Source organism: Centropristis striata, chromosome 2 (genome assembly GCF_030273125.1).
Source record: "Centropristis striata isolate RG_2023a ecotype Rhode Island chromosome 2, C.striata_1.0, whole genome shotgun sequence".
NCBI lineage: Eukaryota > Metazoa > Chordata > Actinopteri > Perciformes > Serranidae > Centropristis > Centropristis striata.
The window spans coordinates 43,561,984-43,586,928 of NC_081518.1; the positions used below are offsets into that span (position 1 = coordinate 43,561,984).

The window sequence follows — 24,945 nt, forward strand, 5'->3', positions numbered from 1 at the left end:
TCAACATTGAGAAAGCAAGGGGTTACTGAGCTGTTTTCTTTCTCCTTTCTTTCTTTCCTTTCTTCCCCCTGCGCTCTCCACTCTGCCGCTGCCTGCATGCCTCCCCTTCATCTCAGAGGATATATAGAGGAGAAAAAGATTTAAAAGGACTGGAAAAAAAGCTCAATTGTTTATTGATTTTATAATAGGCTTAGTGCAAGAGAAATAAAGTGAGGGGCTGGTGGGGCGGCGTGGTCAACCAGAGGCGATGGCGTGACAAACACGCGGCTTACGAGCAGGTAACAGCGGCTTGAGTCCAAATGCCGGGATATTGGCTTGAGCCCTTTTTTTTTCTGTTTTTCCAAATGCCCGTTTGTGGCATTGTTATCCTGTTTTTAAACCAGTGTAGACATAATCGCTCCTCTCACAAACAGGGCACGGCCTTATGGGTTTGAAAGTGTTTGTGTGGAGGAGGAAAGAGAGGAGGGAGAGGGCTCACTTCAGGATGAAATAGCTCTGGAAGAAGAGAGTGCGGACGCATAGGTTGAGACAATCAAATCCAAAAAAACAATGGAGTGAATCTGTGATGTTTAAATGTTGTCATAAAACTGGAATCTTTTTGAGTTTATGTATGGAAAAGTAAAATGTAAAAAAAATAGACTGAATAAAAAAAGCACAGAATCGTTTGAGCAGGCTTTTCGTGTGTGTGTGTGTGTGTACAGCCGAGTGTGTATGTGTCTGCCTGAGAACGCATGGGTGTGTGTAGGGTCTGATATATGGATGATAACACTAATTAGCTCGTTTTGTTTGGGGCACAACACTCATTAAAAACCCAGTGGGGCCATTAAAGTTACCGTCCCTCCAAACCATTGCTGCCATCATATCCATCTAGGCTGCTATCTCACCCAGCTCTCCCTGCTTTTAATGGCCTCTGCTTCAGGTTGTTGGGTTGAGCAAAGATTTGTGGGACTTGGATCCCTCCTCTTCTTACCCTCTTACCCCAGCTGCCCCCGTCCATATCTCTTGATTCTTTCCCAATCTCTCCACTTCTCCTTCTCACGCTGCCTCTCTTCCTCCACGTCACTCACTTTCCCTGTCTTTGTCTCTATCTATCTCGCTCTCCCACACATACCAATTACTACATCCACTACCTCTACTGCAGGCTACATGCTCCATCCATACACTAATAGCTGTTTGCTGAAAAGAAACCAGGGAGGGATTTGCGCTCTCCGGTCCCGACGAGGAGGGGGCGACGGTTGTTTCCAAGCTTTACACAGCTATGTCGCTGTAATACCGACAAACCTCCCCGTGATTCAGCGCGGCTTGCCGTGCCATAAGGCACCCGTTACTCTGCAGCCGGAGAGACTGGAGGCAGAGGCCTGCCAGGATTAGATGAGCAGGTGTAGCATCCCGCTAACAGATACAGCACAAAGCCATATTCAAGCCCATGCTCTCTGGGGCTAGCTGTGCTAAAGCTAACAGCTTCTGCTCAACTAAAAGAAGGGTTCAAGTCAATCCATTGCACATATTACTGTCATGATAATGTTTCATATGGAAGAAGACCAGACAAGCGTCTAGAGAGTTTGTTTCATTTGGGAAGTGACACGCTATTATGTCAGTGTTGCTAAAATATTATGTCAGTGGAAGATTAATTCTGTATTTTCTAATAATCAACACAAGAGCCACAAACAAAAACCCGTACAACAGCAGTTTTGTCTGTGTTTTAAAATCCAGATATATCTTATTATTTTGTGTGGAAGTAGAGGAAACTATTAAGAACACACCAGTGAGATATGTTCTATGTAATCAGTGATGTCCACCAGGTCAATAACCACTTTTACTTCTAAATCTTTGTTGTATATGAGAAACACTACTTGAAGTACTGCATGCACTTTAAAAATACACTTATTTAAAACAAAGAATTACATGCCCTATAAGTTTGCAGAGAAGGCCACTCAGAGGGAGCTCCAATAAGTGGTTAGAAATAAAACAGATGAATAAAATATTTTTCTTTCTTTCTTTCTTTCTTTCTTTCTTTTATGGTTATTTAGCTGTTAAATTACAGCTTAACAATGCCAAAATAAAACAAGACTAAATTAAAAATAAGGATAAAAATAAATAAATAATAAAGCCAAAAAACAAAGAAGGACACTGTTTTTCTCCTCCTGCTGCTAAATACTTAGTTGGTCACCAAAATGTGTATTAAAATGACAGTTCACTCCAAATTAAAAAATGCATTTTTTTCTTCTTCTTCTTCTCGTTTTGGTGCGAGTTTCTGAGTGTTTGAGATATCGGCTGTAGAGATGTCTGTCTTCCCTCAAATCTAATGGCTGTAGATGGCACTTCTTATGAGAACATATCACTGTTCACAACATGCTCTGTGGATAAACTTGAGTAACCGGGTCATGATTTTCTGGAAAGAAACAGTGCATTGAATCAATTTTTATTTTTTTATTTTGGTGCTTTAAGCACAACAAGTAAAAGTGTTATCTAGAAGCATTATATATACACCAAAACAATGTAGATTGTTAAATAGCACTGGAGATAAGAAAAAATATATGCATTTTAAATTTAGGGGTGACTGTCTCTTTAATCCACAGCTGAACATAATCCCCAATAAATGCTCTATCGAAGTGATGTTTTCCTTTCTCAATTAAACAATATTTATGCCATGTTTTTTTACACATGTAATATATATATACTGTATATATCTTCAGTAGGAGTGAAATGTCTTGGAGCTGAAAGCCACAGACTATCTCCTCCTTGAAGATAAACAAGAACAGGCCTTTCAATACACAGTACACATTACTCCCTGTAACCTCTGTGCTCTCCTCACACCACAAACACACAGTCTAAGTGCCTGGTCATATCCCAGACTCCCTTTTGCCATGTTGTTGAAAGGCAAGACTCTGAAAATATCCTAGGTCTCAGGTCTGGATATTAAGAGTGTTGATTAGATATATGAGTTTGCCATTTGCCCACGGAGCGTGGAGTGTCTCCGACAGAACTGGGGACCATATGGCTGGTGAGAGATTTCCCCCCTCTCTTCCTCTTCGCGCAGCCTGACAGCTGGATGGCTGCTAACTGGGGACGAGGAAGCTTGGCAGCTGCAGCTGAGAGCAACGCTTTGATGCCGCTCACCCTTTTTCACTTCGCTCTCTCACTCTCTTCCTCCTCCTCTCTCTTTCTCTGTCCCTCTCTCTCTTACACACACACGAGCACACGCACACATTTAAAAGAAGCCACAACTAACCAGTGTTAACTTAAGCAAACTTTCTACAGGTTGGACAAGAGAAATGAGAGGTGAATAATAAAGAGATGTGGCTGAATCTTGTTGTTCTGGTATAATTGTCGTTTTTTTAACTGCTTACAACTAGTTTTACTAGTTTCCTTAGTTTTTAAACAAACTTTTTAGTCGGTGAGACAATGTTTTATAATGCCTTACTCGTTTACCGTAGCAAAGAATGACACAAGTTTTCTGTTTTCCATTTTGTGTAAATCTGTTGTTGATAAAGGTGAGGGCACCCATGGGTGGGGTATGATGATGCCGTGTTGGGGATGCAGGAGAAAAGAGGAGGAAACTGGAAAGCAAAAAAAAAAGAAGAAAAAAAGCCATCTTTTTGATTTTCTCCACTCATGTTTTTTTTCTCTTTTTTCTTTTTGTACTTTCGACTAAAAGAGATCTTTCACCATTTCTTCAACAAAAACAGAAATAAAAGCCCGTTGGATGTTTAGATGCAGATACCTGGATGCTTTGTGCTTTGTGGGAAAAAAACCCTCCAATCTTCCAAATAAAAGTGTAACAGCAGGAATGTGTTTTTTTGTTTTTGTTTTTTAATCTGAAATCTCATCAGCACCATGTTCACTGCGCTGTAAGTTACAGCAATATGTTTTAGCATAACATTTCTCTTTAATGAAATAGCTTTTAAATACAGACTGTGTGATGTTTATAATTGAGGTCACTCTAAACAAGTGTGACTTTCTTTGAAACTAAGAACATTTCTCAGTTTAACATCGTTTATACTGACTTTTCTCTGCCAAAGTGTTTACATCACTTGATTACAGAATCATCACTTACTCTAAGGACTACACAAAGGATGCAATGCAATAAAACATGCTGCTGTAAACCTTAAGTAGGTTTCATAAATGTCATGCTGTCAGTAGAGACAGTAGGCTCAGCTTCTCCTTAAAAAGGAATTCAGCTTTTTCTTAAAATGTTGATCCTCCCTCCTATGTTTTCACTAAGTTCTCCACTTTCAAAGGCACCATCTCTAAAGCATCATCTCTAAGACTACACGTCTAAACTTCAATATCAGATAATCTCCTTCTCTCTTCCTCTCTATCCTCCCTTCCTCTTTTACTCTTTTCATGCTCCCTCTTGTGTTCAGTCGCCGCCTGATCTGAGCCGGCCCACTCCTTCGTACCACTTGCCCCCATGACCGTCTCGTTTTTTTCCTTCTCCTCCCCCAACCTCCTCCTCCTCCTCCTCCTCCTCCCCTCGCTCATTTTCTTTTACTGTATTCCCCCACTCTTGCGCTATATCCATCTCACTCTCTCCTCCTTTCTTTCCCCCAGCCAGCTCCTCCCATCCCTCCTCTTGTTGAAGGCCCCCTGTTGCTGCCTGCTATCAACCAGCTCTGAACTGGTGAACGTGGTGCAGGAAGGGGGGAGGGAGAGGAGAGGAGAGGAGAGGAGAGGAGAGGAGAGGAGAGGAGAGGAGAGGAGAGGAGAGATGATGTATAAGAGCAGTAGGGGAAAGGAGAGAGGAGAGCAGAGTTTGGCTGGAGCCAAGAGGAGAGCAGCTGGGCACGGCTAACAGGGAATGATAATGACCTCAGAAATCTGCTGTTCGCTCCACAACAATAGGGTGCTCAGTCGCCTGGAAAATTGTGTTCATCAGCTAGCTCTGCTCACTTACTAATTGACATTGCCAAATATTTTAAGAACAATTGGAATGTGGCAGGGGGAGAGAGTGAAAAAAAAACGAAAGCTCAGAGATCTTAATCCCTGGACTTAATTCCTCCCTCACTTTTCCACCCTTTTTTCACCCTCTCTCTCTCTCTCTTTTCCCCCTCTCCCTTCTCTCACTTACTCACTCTCTCTCTTTTGTGATGAGGAGGTAGCTACAACTAAGAAAAAAAAGCACATTTTTCATGTCGCTTTCTGCTCTCATGTCAGCACCCTGATGTTGACACAAAAGGCTTTTTATGTGACCTGTCAATGGGGTTAAGAGGAGGAGATTGAGGGGGGAGGAGGGAGGCAAAATGAGAGAATGACAGAGCGAGGGAGAAAGAGGGAGAAGATAAAAAAAGTGGGGAGGATGAGGGGGGAAAAAAAAAGCTACCAAGAGATTCCTCAGTCATGGTATCACATGTCTGGCCCTCCATTTTTAATGAGGCAAAGGTCAATGTATTCTCTTGCTCTTTCATACACAGGAGGAACCCCAATCATGCCCAAGTTAACTTGTTCAAACAACCCCCAACCCACCACCTCCCCCTCCTCACCCCCCCTGTCCTCGCCGCCCGCCCCGCCCCGGCCCGGCTCGGCTCGGCTCAGCTCAGCTCCGCCGCCGACCATCCAGTGCCATCCATTTGCATTCCCTGACCGAGAGCCCTGCCTCATTTCACAGGAATTCCACATTGACGGAGTCAGGCAGCTGTCACCCGACAGAGAAAAGGAACTTGGCATTCACCCTCATTCAGCTTTGCCCTTCCCTCCGTTCCCCCCCAACCCCTTCTGTTAAGCACACACATAAACAATCAAAAGAAGAGAAACTTTTTAGCTCTTGTGGAGTTGTGCTTGGTTTTTGACTGAAGGAGGAACAAACACGTATTTAGTCTGTGCATTTATATGTGCATCCTGAGGTTGAGGCTGGGTAAACACACTCCAATACCAACACAAGTTGTGACTGTGATGTTAATTTATGTCTTTCTTTCTCTGTTGCTCTCTCTTTTTAAGGCTTTTCCCGTTACTTTTGAGTCCCTTCTCCCGTGTGTTCAATCAAGTTAAATTCCTCCAGCATTTCAAACTGTAGTAAAGAGCTGTGTGTGTTTGTGAGTCACCTTCTCTTTCTCTATTCTTGCTCAGTTTTAGCAATGACACTGGAGAAGATAGCTTGTTGATGTATTAAGAATATTAATATGCAAACAGTCTACCTGACAGAGTAAGGCAGCCTTCTGTTATGGAAAGATAAATATTATGTTTTAATTATAAAAACATAAAAAGGAATGGGGAAGACAGAAGAAGATGCAGGAGGGTTGTGTGTGTGTGTGTGTGTGTGTGTGCGTGTGCATGTGTGGGAGCCACGGAGGCTTGTTCCAGGAGAAAGGTAAGCTATGTTTTGGCAAAGATTTGGAGTTGAAAAGAGTGGATGGCATAATGTGATGCTGTTTACTGAGGAATGTGATGCCCTGTCATCTCTCCCTTTTTTCACTGCACTCAGTCTCTCCCTTCTGGATTGCCCGTGTCATTTTTTCATCGCCTCTCCTTCACTCTCTCAACAGTCCATTTTTTTTTTTCTGTCCCGGCTTCATAACCAAGCGGGGAATCCTAACGTGATCATTAAGACATAAAACGGGCTGATAAATGTTTCATAAGGACAAGGCTAGCCACTGATAGCCACCCAGGAATACTGAGGAGCAAACCAAGGCTCACAGTCCTTCCCTCGATCAAACACACTCGTTGGAATACAATTGGAATTTTAAAATATCTAAAAAGCCTGGGCTAATTCCCACCATGGGTAATATTTACAAATTGAGTCTGAAAGATGGGTAGGAGAGAGAGGGAGAGAGCAAGAAAGGAAGAGAGAAATCAAATGAACTGTGCAAGGAATAAGAGAAAGAAGAACAGAGAAATAAATTGGCCTTTTATATTGTGCAAGCGTGTACAAAAATACTAAGTCTGCATTTATCCGAGACATGTCAATCAGCACAGCACACTGACAATTAGTGCGTTTGAATAGAACTTTTATCATTTACCAGACACCAGAGTCCTGACCTACTGTACAAAAATACAGCTCGGGGAATGATTGTGCCTGTAACACAATGACTGTCTATTTAAGTTTGGTGACACATAAAAAATACAGATATGACAGGCCAGACTCCTACAAATGAGTGGGGGGTAGAAAGCTCAGGTTTTGTAACCACTGAGTTCTCTGATTATAGAGAAAAGAAGAATAGTGCGAGGGGGGAAGTAGAAGAGGAGCGGATGTCAATTACAAAGAAAAGTAATTTATGCAGAAGGGGAGAAACGGAAAAAAACGAGAGACATAATTCATTATTTTTTAATGCACATAGTTTTACACTCATATATTATGGCACGCACACTCACGGAGGGCTGGCCTCGTTTCAAAGTGTTGGCTGCAGCGTGATGGTAGCATACAGTAAAGAGGTCTATGGTAGTTTTTCTGGTTTCTCACAGTGAGGAACCATATGCTAAATGCTAATTGTGGCTTTTGACAAAAGATTAGCTTTACCTAACCTGGCTGATCTGCTAATTCACTAAGAATTCACTGTGTATGTTCAGTTGTTTTTGCGAAATGACATTTTTTAACCTTTTTTATTCACAGACATACCCAGGGCTGGATCAATCTATTTAGGGGCCCCAGGCTAAAAAAAATCTGGGCCCCTATTGAGCCTTTTCACCCTCAAGCCCCACAGACCAATCATTATAACTGGAATATAACCTGGCTACTCCTTTAGGTTTGATCTGCCAGTTAGTTTATGTTGATGCAAATAAATATAATTTTATAAGGAATATGCACCATGTAGACACACTATTGGTTTAAAAATTCAGGCTGTTCTCATGCAGGGTTCATATGGTTTCATGTGAAAAGTAATTCAACAGAAATCAGAGGTATCCTGTGAAATCTTATCCACAGGCAAAGCAACATAATGTTAGAAGCTATGTAGCTCGAATATATCGGGATGGTGGCCAATGTTGTATTTGGTTGTAAAAAAGCAGCTATCACATGTCTGCTGCTGAAAAACCATTGTCACATTTTCTTTAGGAAATCATAGAAATTGCCCTGGAAATGTTTTTGTGAGGAATCATGCAAGAGCATATGTGAAAATATAAAAATGCAATTTTGTTCCCTCTCAAAGTCAGGAGCCATTCTAAGCTACCACCGAAACGTAAACGTATATATGCATGCTGTATATTTTTGCCCACTACTCCGCCAAGCTGTCGAACCTAGCGTGGAGACCAAACTTTCACAAAGTGCACTGCCGGAAGATATAGTGACCTTTGACCTGCAAAATCTAATCAGTTAATCCTCAAGTCCAAGTGGATGTGTGTGCCAAATTTGAAGAAATCCCCCCTAGGTTCTGAGTTCACAGAGTCAATGCAGACATGTCAATTCTCTCTGATAAATTTTTAAATGTTTGTTTTTTCCATTTATCTCTATTTAGGTATTTAGGCCTTAGTAAAATTGATAAAAATCTAAAAAGGTATTTCTCTTTGATATTGCCGGATGACAACTCATTACCTTATATAAGCTGATAATGCCTAGATAGATCAGGTCTGTCATCATGCAGATTTATAGTAGTCTGGATTTAATTCAACTCTACTTTATTCCTGTTAATGACACAGTAATTACACTGTTACAGTTTGTCCGCATGTGTAATTACGCCCCCATTGTACCGCTGCAATTAGATGAATATCCATGCTTTATAACCTAAGGCGTCAAGTTGGCAAATCCAATTTCAATTTGTATGGAGCATTTTGCGTGCTTGTTTGAGCCGCAGTAAAGACCAGGGATATGCAGGCTAATCCTTGCCATGTTAAAACGCTGTTCCTCTTAAAAATGTAGACATGGGGGATTCTCTGGAGAGAGAGAAAGAGAAAGAGAGCCAGAGGGAGTGTATAGAGTCTTTTTCAGCCAGGAGCCAAGAGGTGGGAGTGGGGTTTAGGGCTATTGGGAAGGTTGTGGAGGTACATGTAAGGAGAACTGCTTTAGGCCTTACATGCGTGCAGCAAAAGCCTATTTTTTACACATTTAGCTTCATTTTGCCTATAATGTAGCAGCAGAATGGGGAGACACTATCGTGCAAAATGAGGATTTTCAATGGTGGGTTATTTGCATGTAAGAGCTGGCAAAAAAAGGCTGTGGTTTTCAAAGCTCCACGTCCTTGTTGCATTCACACCAGGTCTATCTTTAACTGAACCTTACAAACATGACTTCTGCACTGCACCGTGTGTTTCTCTCACTTCTTCTTCAGGCCTGATCAGCGGGGAACAATAATGCTCAGGTGAAGTCAGTCCAAGGATAACCAAACACAAAAAGATGGTGATAGGCATAAATGTAATTACTTCTTTGTTTTCTATAAAGAAATAAAGGATTTTATTGAATAGGAAACATGCTCAAGGTTAGGTGCTGAGCTATATTGTGGTAGGGAAGGTTTTTAAAGGACATCTCTGACAGAGGCCTTTGTTTTTCTGCTCTTTTTCCCCCTCTATTCTTCCTTTTTCACTCATTGCTTTTAAACAAGTGCTGTCTCAAAGACAAAAGCGGCAGAGTTGACCTTCTTTCACAGTTGAGATGTTATTTTTGATTACTATAATTCAAGTTTAACTCAAAATTGCTGTGGGTAGGTGGCGGGGCAGAGGCTCACACGTACACAAGCACACACTTGCAGGTGCATACACGTACACACACTAGAAGCGAATGACGAGCCCTTCTTTTTATATTAAGATAAAGACAATACAGTAGCCACATCCTGTTCACAACAGACTATCAGAGAGTGATATGCACACATACTGTAAAGCTTATACCCCCAACCCCCTCCAACACACACACACACACACACACACACACTCAAAAACAAACATGCATGCAGAGTAGAAGCATGACACCTTTCTCCACATGAGACTCACGACACGTTTTTTTCTCACACATCAAAGCTTCTAATTTGAGAGTCCCTGAGCTTCAAATGTGAATCACATTGTGTAAGTTGTGAAAGACAAGTTTCGCTACTTCTGATTAAAAAACAGGAAGTAACACAAACAGCATATTTAACTTTTTTTTTTTTTTTTTAATGTCAAATCAGTTTACTTCTCACATTTTTCGTTTGATAAAGCGGCATCCCAGTGTGTTCACATCAGGGCCTAATCATTTTATTGTATTCCTCTTTACAAATCTATTTTCCATGTCTGCCATTCTCTCTAGCAACTAACTACAGTTTGACATCCTATTTTGGCACACACTCACAAAGCTCTACAATAACAATATGAGGACAGCCTTTCAGATATGACAGTGGCAGATTGACAAAGAGCTTAAATACAGCCAATATATCAAGCAGTATAGCCTCTGATTGAGCTTTGGGCTACGGGTGAGGCACGCTACCTGTACACAAAACACACATGCACACTAACAGTTATAAGAAGACGGCAGGAAGGGCAATAATAAAGCCTTGTAAAAACCAGTAGGCGTTTTTTTTCATGTGCAAAGTTGTTGAGACACTATTTTAATTTATTTTTGTATTTATATTTTCTTTAATCCTACCCCCCTTCTCCAAAGATGGTGCCCGGGGGTGAGATTTAACCACTCGACTAAATCAAATGCATTTCTTTGTGCTTTGTTAGCATTTGGTGGTAAATACTATTGGTTTTATTTGTCAATTATTATTTTACTGTAATTTGCTTATTTTTTATTTTTTATACCCGCACACTGGATGTTAATATAGTACTTCTGAAGTTGTTGAAACGCTACAAGCTGTACTCATCAGATTCAAAGTGCTTGAGTCAAAAGAGACAGACAGAGACCGAGAAAGAGAGAGAGAGAGAGAGAGAGAGAGAGAGAGAGAGAGATGGAGAGAGAAACTTCCAGCATTAAAATTCAGAAGATAATTACATCCGCTACACCCCCACCCTGTTGAGAAAGTGTAATGTTTAATAGTCTCTATAAAGAAAATAGGTTTTTATCTCACTCTCATTTTCATTAATTCCTAATTGGGGTGGGGGGTTGTCTGTTATTATTTCTTAGATTAAAATAAACATAGCCTGTCCCATGTTCAAACCCATCACACTACACGGGCATGATAAGGACTTCATGCCTCTGTGAATAAATAAACAATTTCGTCTCCACTGGTGGAATTAAGTTGCTTACAGCCTTAAGCTAAGCCACTCTGATTTATATTTATATTTATTTATATTTTCTTCTCAAAAGACTTAAAAGCACGTCCTCGCATTTGCAAATGAAGTTCACCATTTTTTTGACCTGCTTTATATGTATATCTTTAATTAGTGTCTTGTTTAGCTTAAACCGACTGATTATCGCGTAGTCGTGACCTAATTACCACGCGCGCTTCTTAACGCCAGCACAGTGCCCTGAGGAGCAAGCGAAAGTTACCTTTAAAAACTTGTGTAATCATTAGCAACGAGCCTCCCTTAATCCCACTAAACATACACTTATCTAGCCCCGGCCGGCCTGTGTTTGCTGGGAAGGGAGAGGGGAGGGGTGTAGTTGTCTCCAACATGTTTATTAAAGACATTTATTAATCACTGTGGTTAAAACGAGTTTGTCCCTATGCTCCCAGTCTTTACTCTTGTTCCACAGGGATGCAGACTGCTAACCTGCAAATGTGAAAGCTATGGTGAAGTAGGTCTCTTTCCTTGATTGCGTTCTCTGGAGTCTTCTGTTTGGTTTAATGTCAATGGTAGAAACAACACAGCTGTGTCAGGGGACAACTGTTACTATGTCCAGCACAAGATATACCTGTACATACCTGACAATCTATGTTATGTACAGTACACTGTGTACACTTCTATTCAATAAAACTCTGTCTGTATATGTATGTACCCTGTCTGTATATGTTTAATGTGTAAAGTATCCTATAAAAGCAAACCACTCTGTAAGGGTGTGTCAGGGTGTGTGGATATTTGAACAAAGACGTTAAGTATCTGAGTTATGTGAGGAATGTGTGGCTCTGATGCTTCGCTGGGTATTTGGGTTATTTTCATTCCCTTTTAAAGAGATGGATTTGACACATTGATACATGCACACATCCATCCGTCATTGGAAACTATGTAGGTAGAAATGTAGAACAGTTAGACCGTAACATCAAATTAAAGAAGGAAACAATTTGAAAGTGTATGTCAGTGGGATAACATTTTTATCCCTTTATCCACAGACTGACCGGAGAATAGAAGTGGTTGTCATTCATTCTTTGATTTTCTTTTTTCTTACCTGAAGATGGTGAGGAGGGATGTGGGCTGTCATCCTGGACGCTTCCTGTCTGGGAGTGTCCTCCTCCAGCTCCGCTCTCTTCTGTCACGTTGGATGAACCAGGAGTGGTGGAGCGGCTTATGGACTGGGACTCAGGGTCACTGGCTGATCCGCGGCGTTCGTCGAGACCTTGTTGCTGGATTGCTTCCTCGACGCCTCTCCTGTCTTTGCCGTGAATACGGGAGTGGACAACCATTTGATGGTAGGTTCTGAAGACCCGGCCACAGTCAGGGCATTCTGAAGGCTTCTCCTTCAGGACAGAGAGGCTGGAGAGGCTGTAGTCGATGTTTGGGCTTCCCAATCCAGCCAGGGCTCCAGGAGCCTCAGCGTTATTGTGGATAGACATTAAGTCACGGTGACTGTCAAAGCCTCTTCCATCCTCCTTCATGGACATCATGGCTCCGCTAGCGGCCTTGGATCCCTGCAAGGCCTCTGAGAGCTGCTTCTGCTTGGAGCTATCATTGGTAGCAATCAAGTACTCTTGTTTTTCCTTTGAGAAGGAAGCCAAGGCTCCAGCACCACCCATCTCATCTTCTTGCCCTGGGGGTATATGGTGCTGGTGCTGGTGCTGCTGCTGCGGCTCCTTCGGCATGAAAGCCCTGTCCATAGCCATGCCACGAGCCATTATCTGCCAGGCTTGGTAGCTATTGAGGGAGTCCATCTCCGCCACTTTTGCAGCTGCTTGGAGGCGCTCCATGCAGCTTGACTTGAGTGGTGGCACAAGGTTGAGACAACCCAGGAGTGAGCGCTTTTCATTTTCACCCAGCCCATGGCCCATACCTCCTGCCATTGGCCCCAGCAGCTTCCCTAGCATCTCCTTTTCCTTCATGGCTATGCCTGCTTTAGCCAACATTTGGTGCTGCTCACTTAAGCCCTGCTTGTCTGGTGAAAGGAAGCCTCCCTGAAGACAGGAGATGTAGCGGGAGTAAAGGTTGGCATGAGCTTCCTGAGCCAGATTGCTCATGCTATTGACGGCAGCCATGTCCTGTTCACTGGGCTGGGGCGGCTTGTTCTTGATGGCCAGCTTGTTGAGATGCACCTTCATATGGTTTTTGAGGAACCATGGTTCCTTGAAGCGACGGCCACAGATTTGGCAGCAGTGTTCAAAGGAGTCTTTGTGCTTGCGCATGTGGCCCTTTAGGAACCAGGCTTGGCTGAACACCTGTCCACACACATCACAGCGGAATTCAGTGGCTGGCTGTGTACCACCGGCACCACCAGCACCTTGACCCTGTGTGTTCTCGGCTGTAATGTGGGCCTTCTCGACGTGACTTATCAGCTCCTCTTCATGGGCAGCAGCAAACTCACACAGAGTACATTTGTAGGGCTTGTGGAGTATGCGGATGTGGCGGTCGAGCTCCTCACGCTTCTTGAACTTCCCTTTACAGAAGGTACAGCGGAAGCCTGTAGTTGGGTTCAAGGACTGTTCATCCTGGGTGCCAGCCGGCTTGGGTGAAGAAGAAGGTTGGGAAATTGTTTCTGGAGTGGCAAGGCCAGAGGGGGGGAGGAGGCCACAGGCTGAGCCTAGTTGCTGCTGATGGGTGTTAGAGCTGCTATTGAGGCCCAGATGGGGTGTTGGAGGTGTCTGGAGGAGACTGCCACTCCCTCTCATCTGCTTGTCCCGAAGGATGGCCCTCTCCTCCAGCTCATGCAGCAGCCTATTCTCCTCTCTGACACGACCGCGGCCTTTACCGAGATTCCCCAGCTTGTGGGTGCGGAGGTGGATCTTCAAGTTGCCCTTTTGGGCCGCTCGGTGGTCACAGTAGGGGCACTTGAAGGGCTTCTCTCCTGTGTGTGTGCGCATATGCAATGACAGGATGCTGTTAAAACGAAAGCGTTTGCCACACAATGGACAGGGATACTTCCTGTTCTTGCGGGCGTCATCTTCGATATCGTTCATCTGGGACATAATGCCCAAGTTCTGGCCGTTGAGAAACTGCTGCAGGTCAACTCGCCCGTTCAACCCACTTAGTGCCCCTGCGTCAATGTCTCGGTTGAGCTGATTGGCTAGCAGGGCCATCTGACTGCTGATAGGTTGACTGGCCAGGGCTGCGTGATGGGTCTTCTCGTCCAAAGGCGTGGCTGCTTTCTCTTCAGGGATCTGTTGTGGGCGGTGTAGATCAGGAAAGGCGTGTCCTAGCTGGGCAGTAAGCTGATGAAGCTTCTGACTGATTGGGTAGCGGCCATTTAACACTGCACTACTCAGATGGGCATCAGCATCAGTCACCGCTGACGACACACCAAGACACAAACTAGAGTCCTCCATCCTGTAAAAACCAGACGGAGAGAAGGAAATATATTAGAAATAACAGAATGACAACCTTTTGAAAAAAATGGAGGTTTCAAAAACATTTAAAATTGCATCTAAAAGATACTAAGCCATGGTGGCTGCTGATGTGCTCTTCCTGTTTGTTTTCCAGATTGCAAATAGAATATTACCCAACCACATGTTCAAGACTAATGTGTTTCTTCACTTAGGGAAACAACACCTGTGCTGTGTCACCCAGTGCAGGGACATAAAATGCATTGCCTTTGATGCATAGAGCACTGGTTTTGAATTGTCAGCGCCAGGGGCCTGGAGAAATGCTGTGACTCCGTATAACTTTTTTCAAAATGTAACACCATTTTGGATGGAATAATTACTCTGTAAACACAGTGAGCAGTGTATAATTAAGCTACTTGTGCCCATCCTATCAGAATTCCTCCAATTACACGCCTTAATGAAACGGAGCAACGGCATTGTCGGGGAGCCACCGCAATACTACAATTATGATATTAACAATAGCACTTAAAGCCAAGGGGTTACTCCAGTAAACACAACACTCTTATCTTGTTGCCACGACACTTGTCTTGGCGCAAAATTCCATTAAAGATCCGCACTACATTTGATGTGAATCACTTTGCTCTCCCTCTGCTTCTTTCTTTTCCCCCAATTCTGTCTCTGTCTGTCTTGTTCTCTCTACCTAAATCTTTTATAGTTTCTAGGTTGGAGAACACAACAGTTGGCTGTGTTGAACGTTTTCCCAGTGCAGACAGAGATGCATTGGTTGAAACACACTTAAGAGGAATAAGCAGGTAGCAGTTTGTTATATTTATTCTACCGTCGCATAACAATGTTGTTGTCCTGGGCCAAAATATACCACAGATTTTTTAATATGTACTGGCAGTGAAAGTGTTTCCATTTCATATGTGTAACATCAGTGAATAAATAACAAAAAAAATTAATAACATTGGTTTTAATGCAGATCCATCTGCTCTCCAGATGGAGAGGTATAAACATCTATCTGCACACTTCCTCTGGCTGCTGGCAGGGGTCAAACCCTCAGAAACAATAACCACGGTTCTGCTTTGGTCAACAAAATATTGTATAATATCTCATTAAGCTGATTAGTATGCTGCCTGGTAACAGTGGCAGCCACTGTGCTATAACGCATGATTATAATCATCAAAAAATCCTTTCATGGAGAGGCAGTGTAAAGCACTGGCATTAGGTGAGTTCACTTTTAAGAGAAAGTGGGATCATTTTAGACAGCTTATGGACCCAATCTGGCAGCAGTGGGACACACCCACGTTAAAAATATGTGCACACATGTTCAGTATACACTTTACAGGCACGAAGGGCAACTAAGGTTCTGCCAGATTCTGTCTTTTTCTTTCTCTCTCTCTCTCTCTCTCCACCGACAATATGTTTCTAAAGCATGGAGGACGAGTCAGTGCTTGACTCGTTTGTTTTCTTGTTCATTTGAATTTTTTTCTCTCTCCCCTCACTCTCGCCCGTCAGTAGGAGGTTAGTAGACATAAGGGGTGCCTGTTCTTTTAGACACTGGCCCCTCCAACACACTGTTGATGGTGGATTCTTATCTTGCTGACATGAATTAGACACTGTGAGCAGCTTCCACTTGTGTTTAAAGGAATGTGACACTTGTGGGCTGCCCTTTGAATTCTCCTTATTTCTCCCCACAAGTATCTTAAGCAATTCTAGTGAATTCATCAAGAACATAATGGGCATGCTATGTTCTGCAGGATTATGGGTAACAGCTAGATATGCTTATGTCAAAGCCTACTTAAATTTACGACAGATGTTATGATCGTGTTCTCATGTGACTTGAATAATGCCTCGCTCGTCTAGGAAATGAAGCATTGTAAAAGCTTAATAATAAAAACTTTATACTTGAATGAAAATATATATATTGTATATGTGGAAATCTGTTGTGAGAATAATATTGTGAGAGAATTGCTAAGAAAGATAAAACTTTGTTAGACTGCTTTAAATGGCTTAGGTTTTAAATTGTATTTATGTGACACCCCAGCTTCCATCACCAGGCGTGCTTATATCGGAGAAGACCTTATTTGAATGGGCCCTTTTTACAGAGGCGGCTGCCTTTTGGAATAGAAATCTGTGATTTAAACTAGGCTGATGAGCTGTTGCTCATTTGGGGAGATAGCAGCTTGCCCTTTTCTTCAATTTGATTTCTGCCTTTATCTTTAACATATAACAAAGGCAGATAGACAATGGAATAATGTGAAATGAACTGACGAATCCAGTTTGTGTTTTTTATAAACGTATCCTGGCTGACGAGCGTATGCAAATGAGACACATTAATATGCTTGCCTTGCTCCCCAGTCATTTTATATTTTTTCCCCTGATTAAAAAGGACATTTCTTATGTGACATCCCCCCTCTGCTCATATCAACACACACATGCAAGGAATTTGAGGGTGGAGTACAAGTAGAAGCGCACACACACACACACACACAGGCAAAGACACCAAGTCATACACAAGCCTTTGACTACAGACAATTCAATATGCGCATGCCCTCTAAAACCAGAATGTTGCAACTCTCACTGCACTCTCAAATGGCTGCCCACAGAAATCACACCAACAACTCTTTGTTTTTGACATCCTGACTGTTACAAGTTTCATGCAAAATATCCGTCAAATCTAGAGGAGAAAACAACTCTATGTCATATTAATGTGATAGTACTGTGCTTTAAGAAGATCAAGGCTGAGGTTTGTCATTCTTACCGGTTGTATTAAGGAAAGACTTGGTGCCACTTTGTCCCTATTGTGTCTCAGTGTCTCTGCCATGGCTGTGTAGTCTGTGTAGACTCCGATATGAACAACACATCCACGCTGTAGCTTTACACGGGTACAGTATCTATCTGTCGTTATTCTAACCTGTATAACCTTATCATTTCCTGGCATGTACAGCAATGCTGCCTCATTAAAACTATTGGCTCCTCTGATACCTCTAAAACCACAAAGACTTCCTTTAGCATTTTCTCACGACGGTTCAGTTGTTGTCTTTATAGTTTGTGGTTTAATATTCAGCAAAGCACCACGTGCACCCGTAAACACACACAAAATCCTTCGCACATTCATGCACACGCACAGAAACTGATTTCACTCGGTTTCTCTAAATGCATTTTTCTTCTCTGCTCTTTTTCTCTTCAAGCCTCAGCTTAATTATAAGTGGTATCTGTAACACAATGGAAGTGTATTTCAGTCAGCATTTGAATGTGCTCAGTTCATTTCTGTCTTATCAATGGTACCATGCATCATAAATGCATAAGGGATTTGTATGTGTTTCCCTCTAATTGTAATGATATAAAGTATATGAAAGACAAAATTAGGAATAGCTACCTATTATAAATTCATATTAAAATAAACAATTTCAAACTAATACACTTCTTGAGTTTACTTTCAGGCCTCAGTTTTGTCATAAAACTTTCCTCTGACATTTAAGACAAGACGGAGGAAAAACTAAAGGATCGAAAAGCCATTAGTTGGACTTTACTTTGTTATTTTGACATGTATCGACACAAAACCCATCGACTAATCACAATGCAATACCTCATTAAGTCCTAATGAAGTAATTCATTGCATTAAACAAATCAATCATTATTCACAATGTGCTGAATTCCATCATATTTCCACCAAATCATTAATGAGAAAATAGGGGGTTATAACTACAGTAATCTGTGGTTAAAGGGACAAAGTGGGTATTTACACTATGTTACATGCACTGAGAGTTGAATCAGATTCATTCAAAAGCTTTAAGTATGTTTTATAAGTACACACAAAGCTTCATTACCTCCTGGTAAAAAAGTTGGTTTAGTTAGAGTTAGAGGTAAAACACACCAGATATGAGTTTCTTCCTGCCTTGTGTTTTGTTTCTATTGCAGGTGGTCTTTGCAAGGCGTCTAATTAATTCAATAAAAAAGCTGCCTTGTTTTCCTTCCTCTCTCTCTCGCTCTTTGACTTCACTGCATTATTACTTTCTGTAATGAGGCGAAAACACTCTGAACTGCACATGGAAGACAGTCACACAACCCCAGCCAGATTCAATCCTAACTCCATCCCATGCCTGGAGCCTCTTGATCAAAACGCATAACTCTGCACTATCAAAAAGATATGAAGCTTCACAGATGGATTGTTCTAGGGAGAAAAAAAGTAGAGTTACAGATATGGCAAAGATCAGATCTCATTAGATTTGATCTTAAATATAAGGACGCTGCTTTTTCTTCTAAGTGTGAACAAACAGCCCAGTCTCACTCCCAGCTCGTCAGATACTGACGCTCTGTCAATGCAACCAATGCACCAGGCACCATTGAGCATTTGTATGAGATGCACCAGGCTTCCCATTGTCTTCAACGTAAATCCATCTGTGGCCATATTGGATGCTTGCATTAATGGACATAGTATAAAGAGCATTTAGGTCCGGTAAGGGTGGGCGGGAAGGCTGGTGGATGGGTGAAACAAACCCAAGACCTTGACCCAGGAGGCCCCATTTAAAACCAAGAGATCTCTAAAAGGGCAACTGGATATTTCAGGAGGTGTTTCCAGTTGCTTGACAGAGCCAGAGTTGTGATTGGCTCGGCAGAAACACCAATCACAGGACAAAAAGAGACATAAAAACAGAACATCCAATATGTTCAAACTTCTGAATAACATTGGCTTAACTTAACTCTCTGCTCCGCTTCAACGCAGGGAAAATAAACGCAAGGGAGCGAGGATTTGACGAGAGCACGGACTCAATAGATCAGTGACAAATATGAATGAACAGGAGCCTCTGCCCCTCCCTCTTTCTCTTGCACAATATGTCATTGAGGGCTGTTTAAGAGGTCCTGTCAACAGGTAGTTCAACTTTCAGCTCATCCCCGCTGATCAGTGGGAGCCCTCCTGACAGAGAGAAAAGAAAGACACCGGGAGGGAGCGAGAGGGAGAGAAAGAAAAATGTTGTGGGTCTTTTTATCCGTCCATCGCTCTGACAGCCTTGCAGGGGATGCCATGGGAGGAAGATCAATGCAGGACAAGCGGATTCCCACAGTTCATTGTTCCGGGCCAGCCAAATCATCTTCCCAAGACGGCCGGGAGCTCAAAGCTTCCCTTTATGATAACCATCCCTGGTATTATTCCCACTATGATGATGGTGACCTGCAGATGTCTCTGTCTGTATGCGTTTGTGTGTGTGTGTGTGTGTGTGTGTGTGTGCATATACATCTGTGAGCACCTCTCCCCTCCCGAGTGTGCTACAATAGCGGTCCCAGCAGCGTGGACAGACCCCCGCAGCAGCGAATAAAGCAGCGAGCGCGGGATTAATAGTACCCAACATTTGTTAAGCAGTCACTGTTTTGTGAAGTTTAGTGACAGCAGCGAAAGACAAAAAATAAATAAAAATCACGGTAATTGACATGATAATGATAGTGAACGTGCCTCATCTTATACTGAAACACTGTGTCCCACTTTTATACTGGAACTAACAGCTTATTTGGATTTTATTGTTGTTGTGAGCCACTGAACTGGCAGTGACATTAGGTACTAAACAGATATTTATGTGTTTGCTGATACTGTCTTTTGGGAAACATTGAAGGCAGTCTTTCAAAGCAGATATGAAATAAGAGCTTCTTTAACTTAACAGATTTTCAGGGTGTCACCATGTTAAACCTGCAAGAAGAAAAAAAACTGTTTTAACTGCTAACTGATCTACAAGCTGTTTGAGAAGCTTCCCCACATGGCAAAAATACAGTTATTGGGAAAACAATAAATTATATGTTTAAAATATATTTAATGAAATTTAATTTAAAAAAAAATAGTAGTGCATAATATCAGCAATAACAACTTTCATGTTGTTGCCCATCTACAAAATAAATAAATGAATAAATAAAATAAAAATAATCACATTTACCTCATACACCCTCATTTAATGAAGAGGACCAGGAGAAAGTTCTGGAAAATGCTACTAAGTGGACCTGGACTTGAGAATTGGCTTTTTGTAGCTAAGATTTCAAATATATTCATCCTACATTCCAGGCAGCCATTGTTGCATAAATTCCCTAAATAATGTAAATCCACTTGCAAAGATTTGCTTAAACAATACGGCATTGTTGACAATAGAGCACAGACATGACATAGTTTTGAGTTTCAAGTATCTGCATATTGATTTTCACACTGCACTGAAATGAATGGAAGCTAACTGGTAGTTGGAATGAGAAAGAATAGGTTTGATGCACATGGCAAAATCTTAATAATATAACCTGTTAATGTAAAGCATGAGACACCAGCAATGTCTTTTAAAATATGAAATAAAGAAATAACTGCCACAGGATGTATAATCTTGTGTTTCCTCCTGACAGTTTAGATGTAATCTCTTGGTGCTTCTGTTTAGAAAATTTCTTTTGTTGTATGTATCCATACTTATATACTGGTTACATACAGATCCTGTTGTGGGTTTTTCTCTACCGGGTATGACTCAATTATTAACTTCCTCATGTTGAAAATGTGCCTGTGATGTTTTGAAATGTACCTGTGTGTTCTGGTCTGCTCTGTGTCTGGTGACTAAACTCTTCTTCCTGTCAAATCAGTCAGAAAACCAGGACACAATAGCGTGTGCATGAGTGTATGTGTGTGTGTATGTGTGTGTGAGACAACAAACATGGCAGTGTAGAGTGCTCACGCATGGTTAGACTGCGGGGAGAAAGAGGTCAGGGAGACAATGACCACAGTGTATCTGTCATAGCTTACATCACTGGTCACCCTCTGCGCTGCATGTCAATGCTGCAAACACACACACACACACACACACACACAAATCTGTAGGTCACATTATGGGCCAGCGCTGCCTTTGTCTCTCGCAGAGTGACTGCAGTGATGACATACAAGATTCAAGATTGAGACTAAAAGCGAGAGGAGTTTGGTCTGTGTTTCTCAGGTGGTGGCAGCGAGAAAGAGACAAACGGAGAGAAAGAGAAAGTAGTTGAATGTCAATACGGCCTAAATAACAGAATATCAGAAATAATTGCTGTTTTCTTCTGCTCATGCTGGGCGCATTCTGGTAGAGTTTTGCATAATGACTACAGTCAAGGGGGGTGGTGGTGGAGGTAATAGTGGTGGGTGTGTGGCGGCGGTGGAGGTGGTGGTAAAGGGAGGGGTTGTTGTGACAGGTGCTGAAATCAAACCAGGGAGGCAAGGGAGACAAAGGTTCAATTTACTAAGAGGAGACTTTAATTGTTACACAGCTAATTAAGAGAAGAAGGATCTTTTTTTGCACTCTCGACTATTTACTGAGAGCTGTGTGTGCATACATTGGGAGGTAAATTGTGCCTTCAAGCCAAGTGAGCCTATAGTGAAGAGTCACAGTGCATGGTGTGTGTGTGTGTGTGTGTGTGTGTGTGTGTGTGCTTTGTGTGTTTAGAAAAAAGGATGGGGTGCTACCTCAACATACAACATTTCCTTTCACAGCTTCTCTGCAGTTGGGAGTTTGGGACTTTCTCTTTCTTTTTCCAGCTAAAACAAAAGTCTATGGCTAATTAGCAGCACTCATTACAGGAAGCGAGTCAGGTAATTATTTTACATCATGCTGCCGATAATTGAATGATTCTTCAATGTCTGAATGTCTGTTTGAAAGTATCTCTTTTTCTTCAGCCCCCTCACTCCCCCTCTCTTTTACTTCTTCTTTCTCTTTGTCTTTGACGGAGATAAGAGAGAGGCTGGATACAGGTACTGCTGCCATATGCTCTTGAATGAAAAAGCTCTTCTGTCGAAGCAAATGGGATTTTTAAATATTGAAACTGCCGCATGTCTTTTTAATATGACCGTGTTAAATCTCTCTTTATTCCATCACTTTGATAAACTCCCCCTTTCTATCTCTCTCCTCTCCCACTTTTACGCGTCTCTTCTTTTTTGTTAATCTGAAGAGTTTGAAGGGAACTTTAGCTCTCTGAGAAGTAGTTAAACTTATTATGCAACCAAGCTGCGTCTCTTTTTTTTCTTTAAGCAGCACACTTCCTGTTTAAGAAAGCAAACTAATCTTATCAAAGCCATCAAGAAGCTGAGACTTGAGTGGAAATGCTTGTGATTCTCTGCATATGTTACAATATCTCTTAGTGGCCTTATAGCTGCTATTGTTCTCACGCACTTTTGGCGTGCCTGGGGAGGAAGAGAGAGAAAAAAAATCACCACAGTCTTCTTCCTATCCTTTCGCTTCAAAGTCAGATATGTGCAGCTAGCTAATGTGGCACTTAATATAAAAGGAAAGAAAGTGAGAGAGTGAATTGTGCATTATCTACTTTAAGGCCAGGGTGTATTTATTACAGACTAATTGTAGCAGAGGAAGTGCTTTGGAGGGGTGTGCTCTCTGGAGAGAGGGCGGAGGGCCTCAGGGACATAAGAGAGCATGTTTATCTATCAGACTTTATCAGAAAAACACTGTGGCGACTGCTCTTAAGATCAGAGATGGGGTTTGGGGGGAGTGGAGGGGGATGAATAGATTTGCAGGAGGAAATAAAAGAAATGAAAGGGGGATAAAGAGAAAAAGAGTGAGAGAGGAAGAGACATGTCAGCAAGCAGCGTTTGCGTTGATGCCAACGCCTCAGTGAAAGGCAGCCGTGATTAAAGCAGGAAGGAGAAGTTGGGTGAAACCTCAGAGGAGTGTTTTTTTGTTTTTTTTGAAGGCCTCTCTGTGAACCGGACTACAAAACACACTGTTACACACACAAATACACACATATGTTCAGAGTAGGGTCAGAGCAAAACTTGTACAGACACACCTGGGTGCTCGCAATAGCAAAAATATTAAATAATAGTAGACATTTTACATACATTGCAGTATACATAGTGTTTTTACATGTGCAAAAAATACAGAAAATTACATCCTGCAGCTAAAATGAAACAGCTTGTCTCTCTGTGTGTGTTTGAACATTTTGTCCTCACAACAAATGAAAGATAAATTCATTAAAGCACTGATTCCTAACCAGGGACACTTGTACTCCAGGGGATACTTCTGCAGTTGCCAAGGGGTATGTGGGAATTTTTAGAGTAACTCAGCTAAGTTGGACAGAAATAGTAACAAACACCTGAAATAGCAGGTGTAGTCTAAACAATGAACTGAAAAAATGTATAACTTACAAGCAGTCCATAAACATTTCAGATATTTGGCTTAAAGTTAAGGACTAACTGCTGAAATAGTTCACTAAAAGTAAGTCAAATGAAATGGTAGGCTAAACGTAACTAATAAATAGAGGAAACAGTAACAGGTATGTGGGCGATATGGTGAGCTAAAAGTAACAGATGAAAAGGTGAAATTGGTATCTAAAAGTAATGGGATTTTTGCTAAAAATATAGCTAAAAATGAATTAATTGTAACTGGTTGAATTCTATTTTTTTCTGCTTTGAATAACATATATATAATGTGAAATTTACATTTACATTTAGTCATTTAGCAGACGCTTTTATCCAAAGCGACTTACAGGAAGAGTAAAAGCAAACAATCAAGGTATAGTGCAATAAGAGCATATATAGTGAAATAAAATGCATTTTCAAATCAATTGTTGTGTCAATGCAGATGCACTTTAACTCATGTGAGAGTTGGAAGAAGTGTTTTAAAGTGAGGATTGCTGCCAGCTCTCACTTCTCTAAAGGAACTGATAAGGATTAAGATTTAAATTTATGATTAGAATTTGATTAAGATTAGATTTAGTTTTATGCTAAATAAATCTAGTCAATATCCAATACATTTTCACACAAGTATAACAGCACCAATATGTGTGTGTGTCGGTCTCTGAAGGTATTCTCTGGCCGTGTTCCAGCCGTCCTTGTGTCTGTCTTCACCAGAGCTTCAGCTCGGAGCTGTCTGTCCCGGCCAACACTGCATTTCTCTCATTCTTCTCTGCCCTGCCTGACCTTCAGCATCGTCACAGACTTATCTTCCACAACAAAGGCTACAGTACACACACTCATTAAAAAGACACAGCACACACACACACACGCATTTTTGTACATGTGTGCTCTGGCAGGGGGCTAAGTTCATTAAGGCAGTGGATGTTTATAATGAAAAATGACCTCCCTGTAATACACTGTGTGAACTTTTCCCTCGAGACACACACACACTTTTTTTTTTAAAGCTTACACAAAAGAGACCCCTCTGTCCCTTTACACTGTCCCACTACACACACACACACACACACACACACACACACACTGGAGTTTTGTGTATGTGGATTGGATTATGTTATAATGTAGTGAACTAAATTTCCCAAAAATATGTAAAACAAACATAAAAATGCCGTGCAGGGAAGTTATGCTATATGATTTCCCATCTGATTAGGTGCTAACCTTAAAGAATGCATTACCAAAATTTGAACGAGTGCAGCTGTGGCCTTTAGGGAGGAGCGCTTTGTATTTAAAAGGAGCACAACGGCTGCCATTTGTGTCCAAGTGGCTGCTATTGGTTGCTTGGACCTT

The 24,945-nt window shown here is 41.8% G+C and overlaps 1 protein-coding gene across 4 annotated transcripts in view; it reads right to left on the bottom strand.

The window, feature by feature from the left end:
• znf536 (zinc finger protein 536) overlaps positions 1-24,945 on the bottom strand; it is a 331,204-nt gene that overhangs the window by 116,076 nt on the left and 190,183 nt on the right. For all 4 annotated transcript variants that reach the window (XM_059351790.1, XM_059351771.1, XM_059351798.1 and 1 more), the window contains one exon: positions 12,164-14,469. In XM_059351790.1, coding sequence (XP_059207773.1) covers positions 12,164-14,468 — 2,305 coding nt within the window. In that variant the 5' untranslated portion in view covers position 14,469. The remainder of the gene's footprint in view (positions 1-12,163; positions 14,470-24,945) is intronic.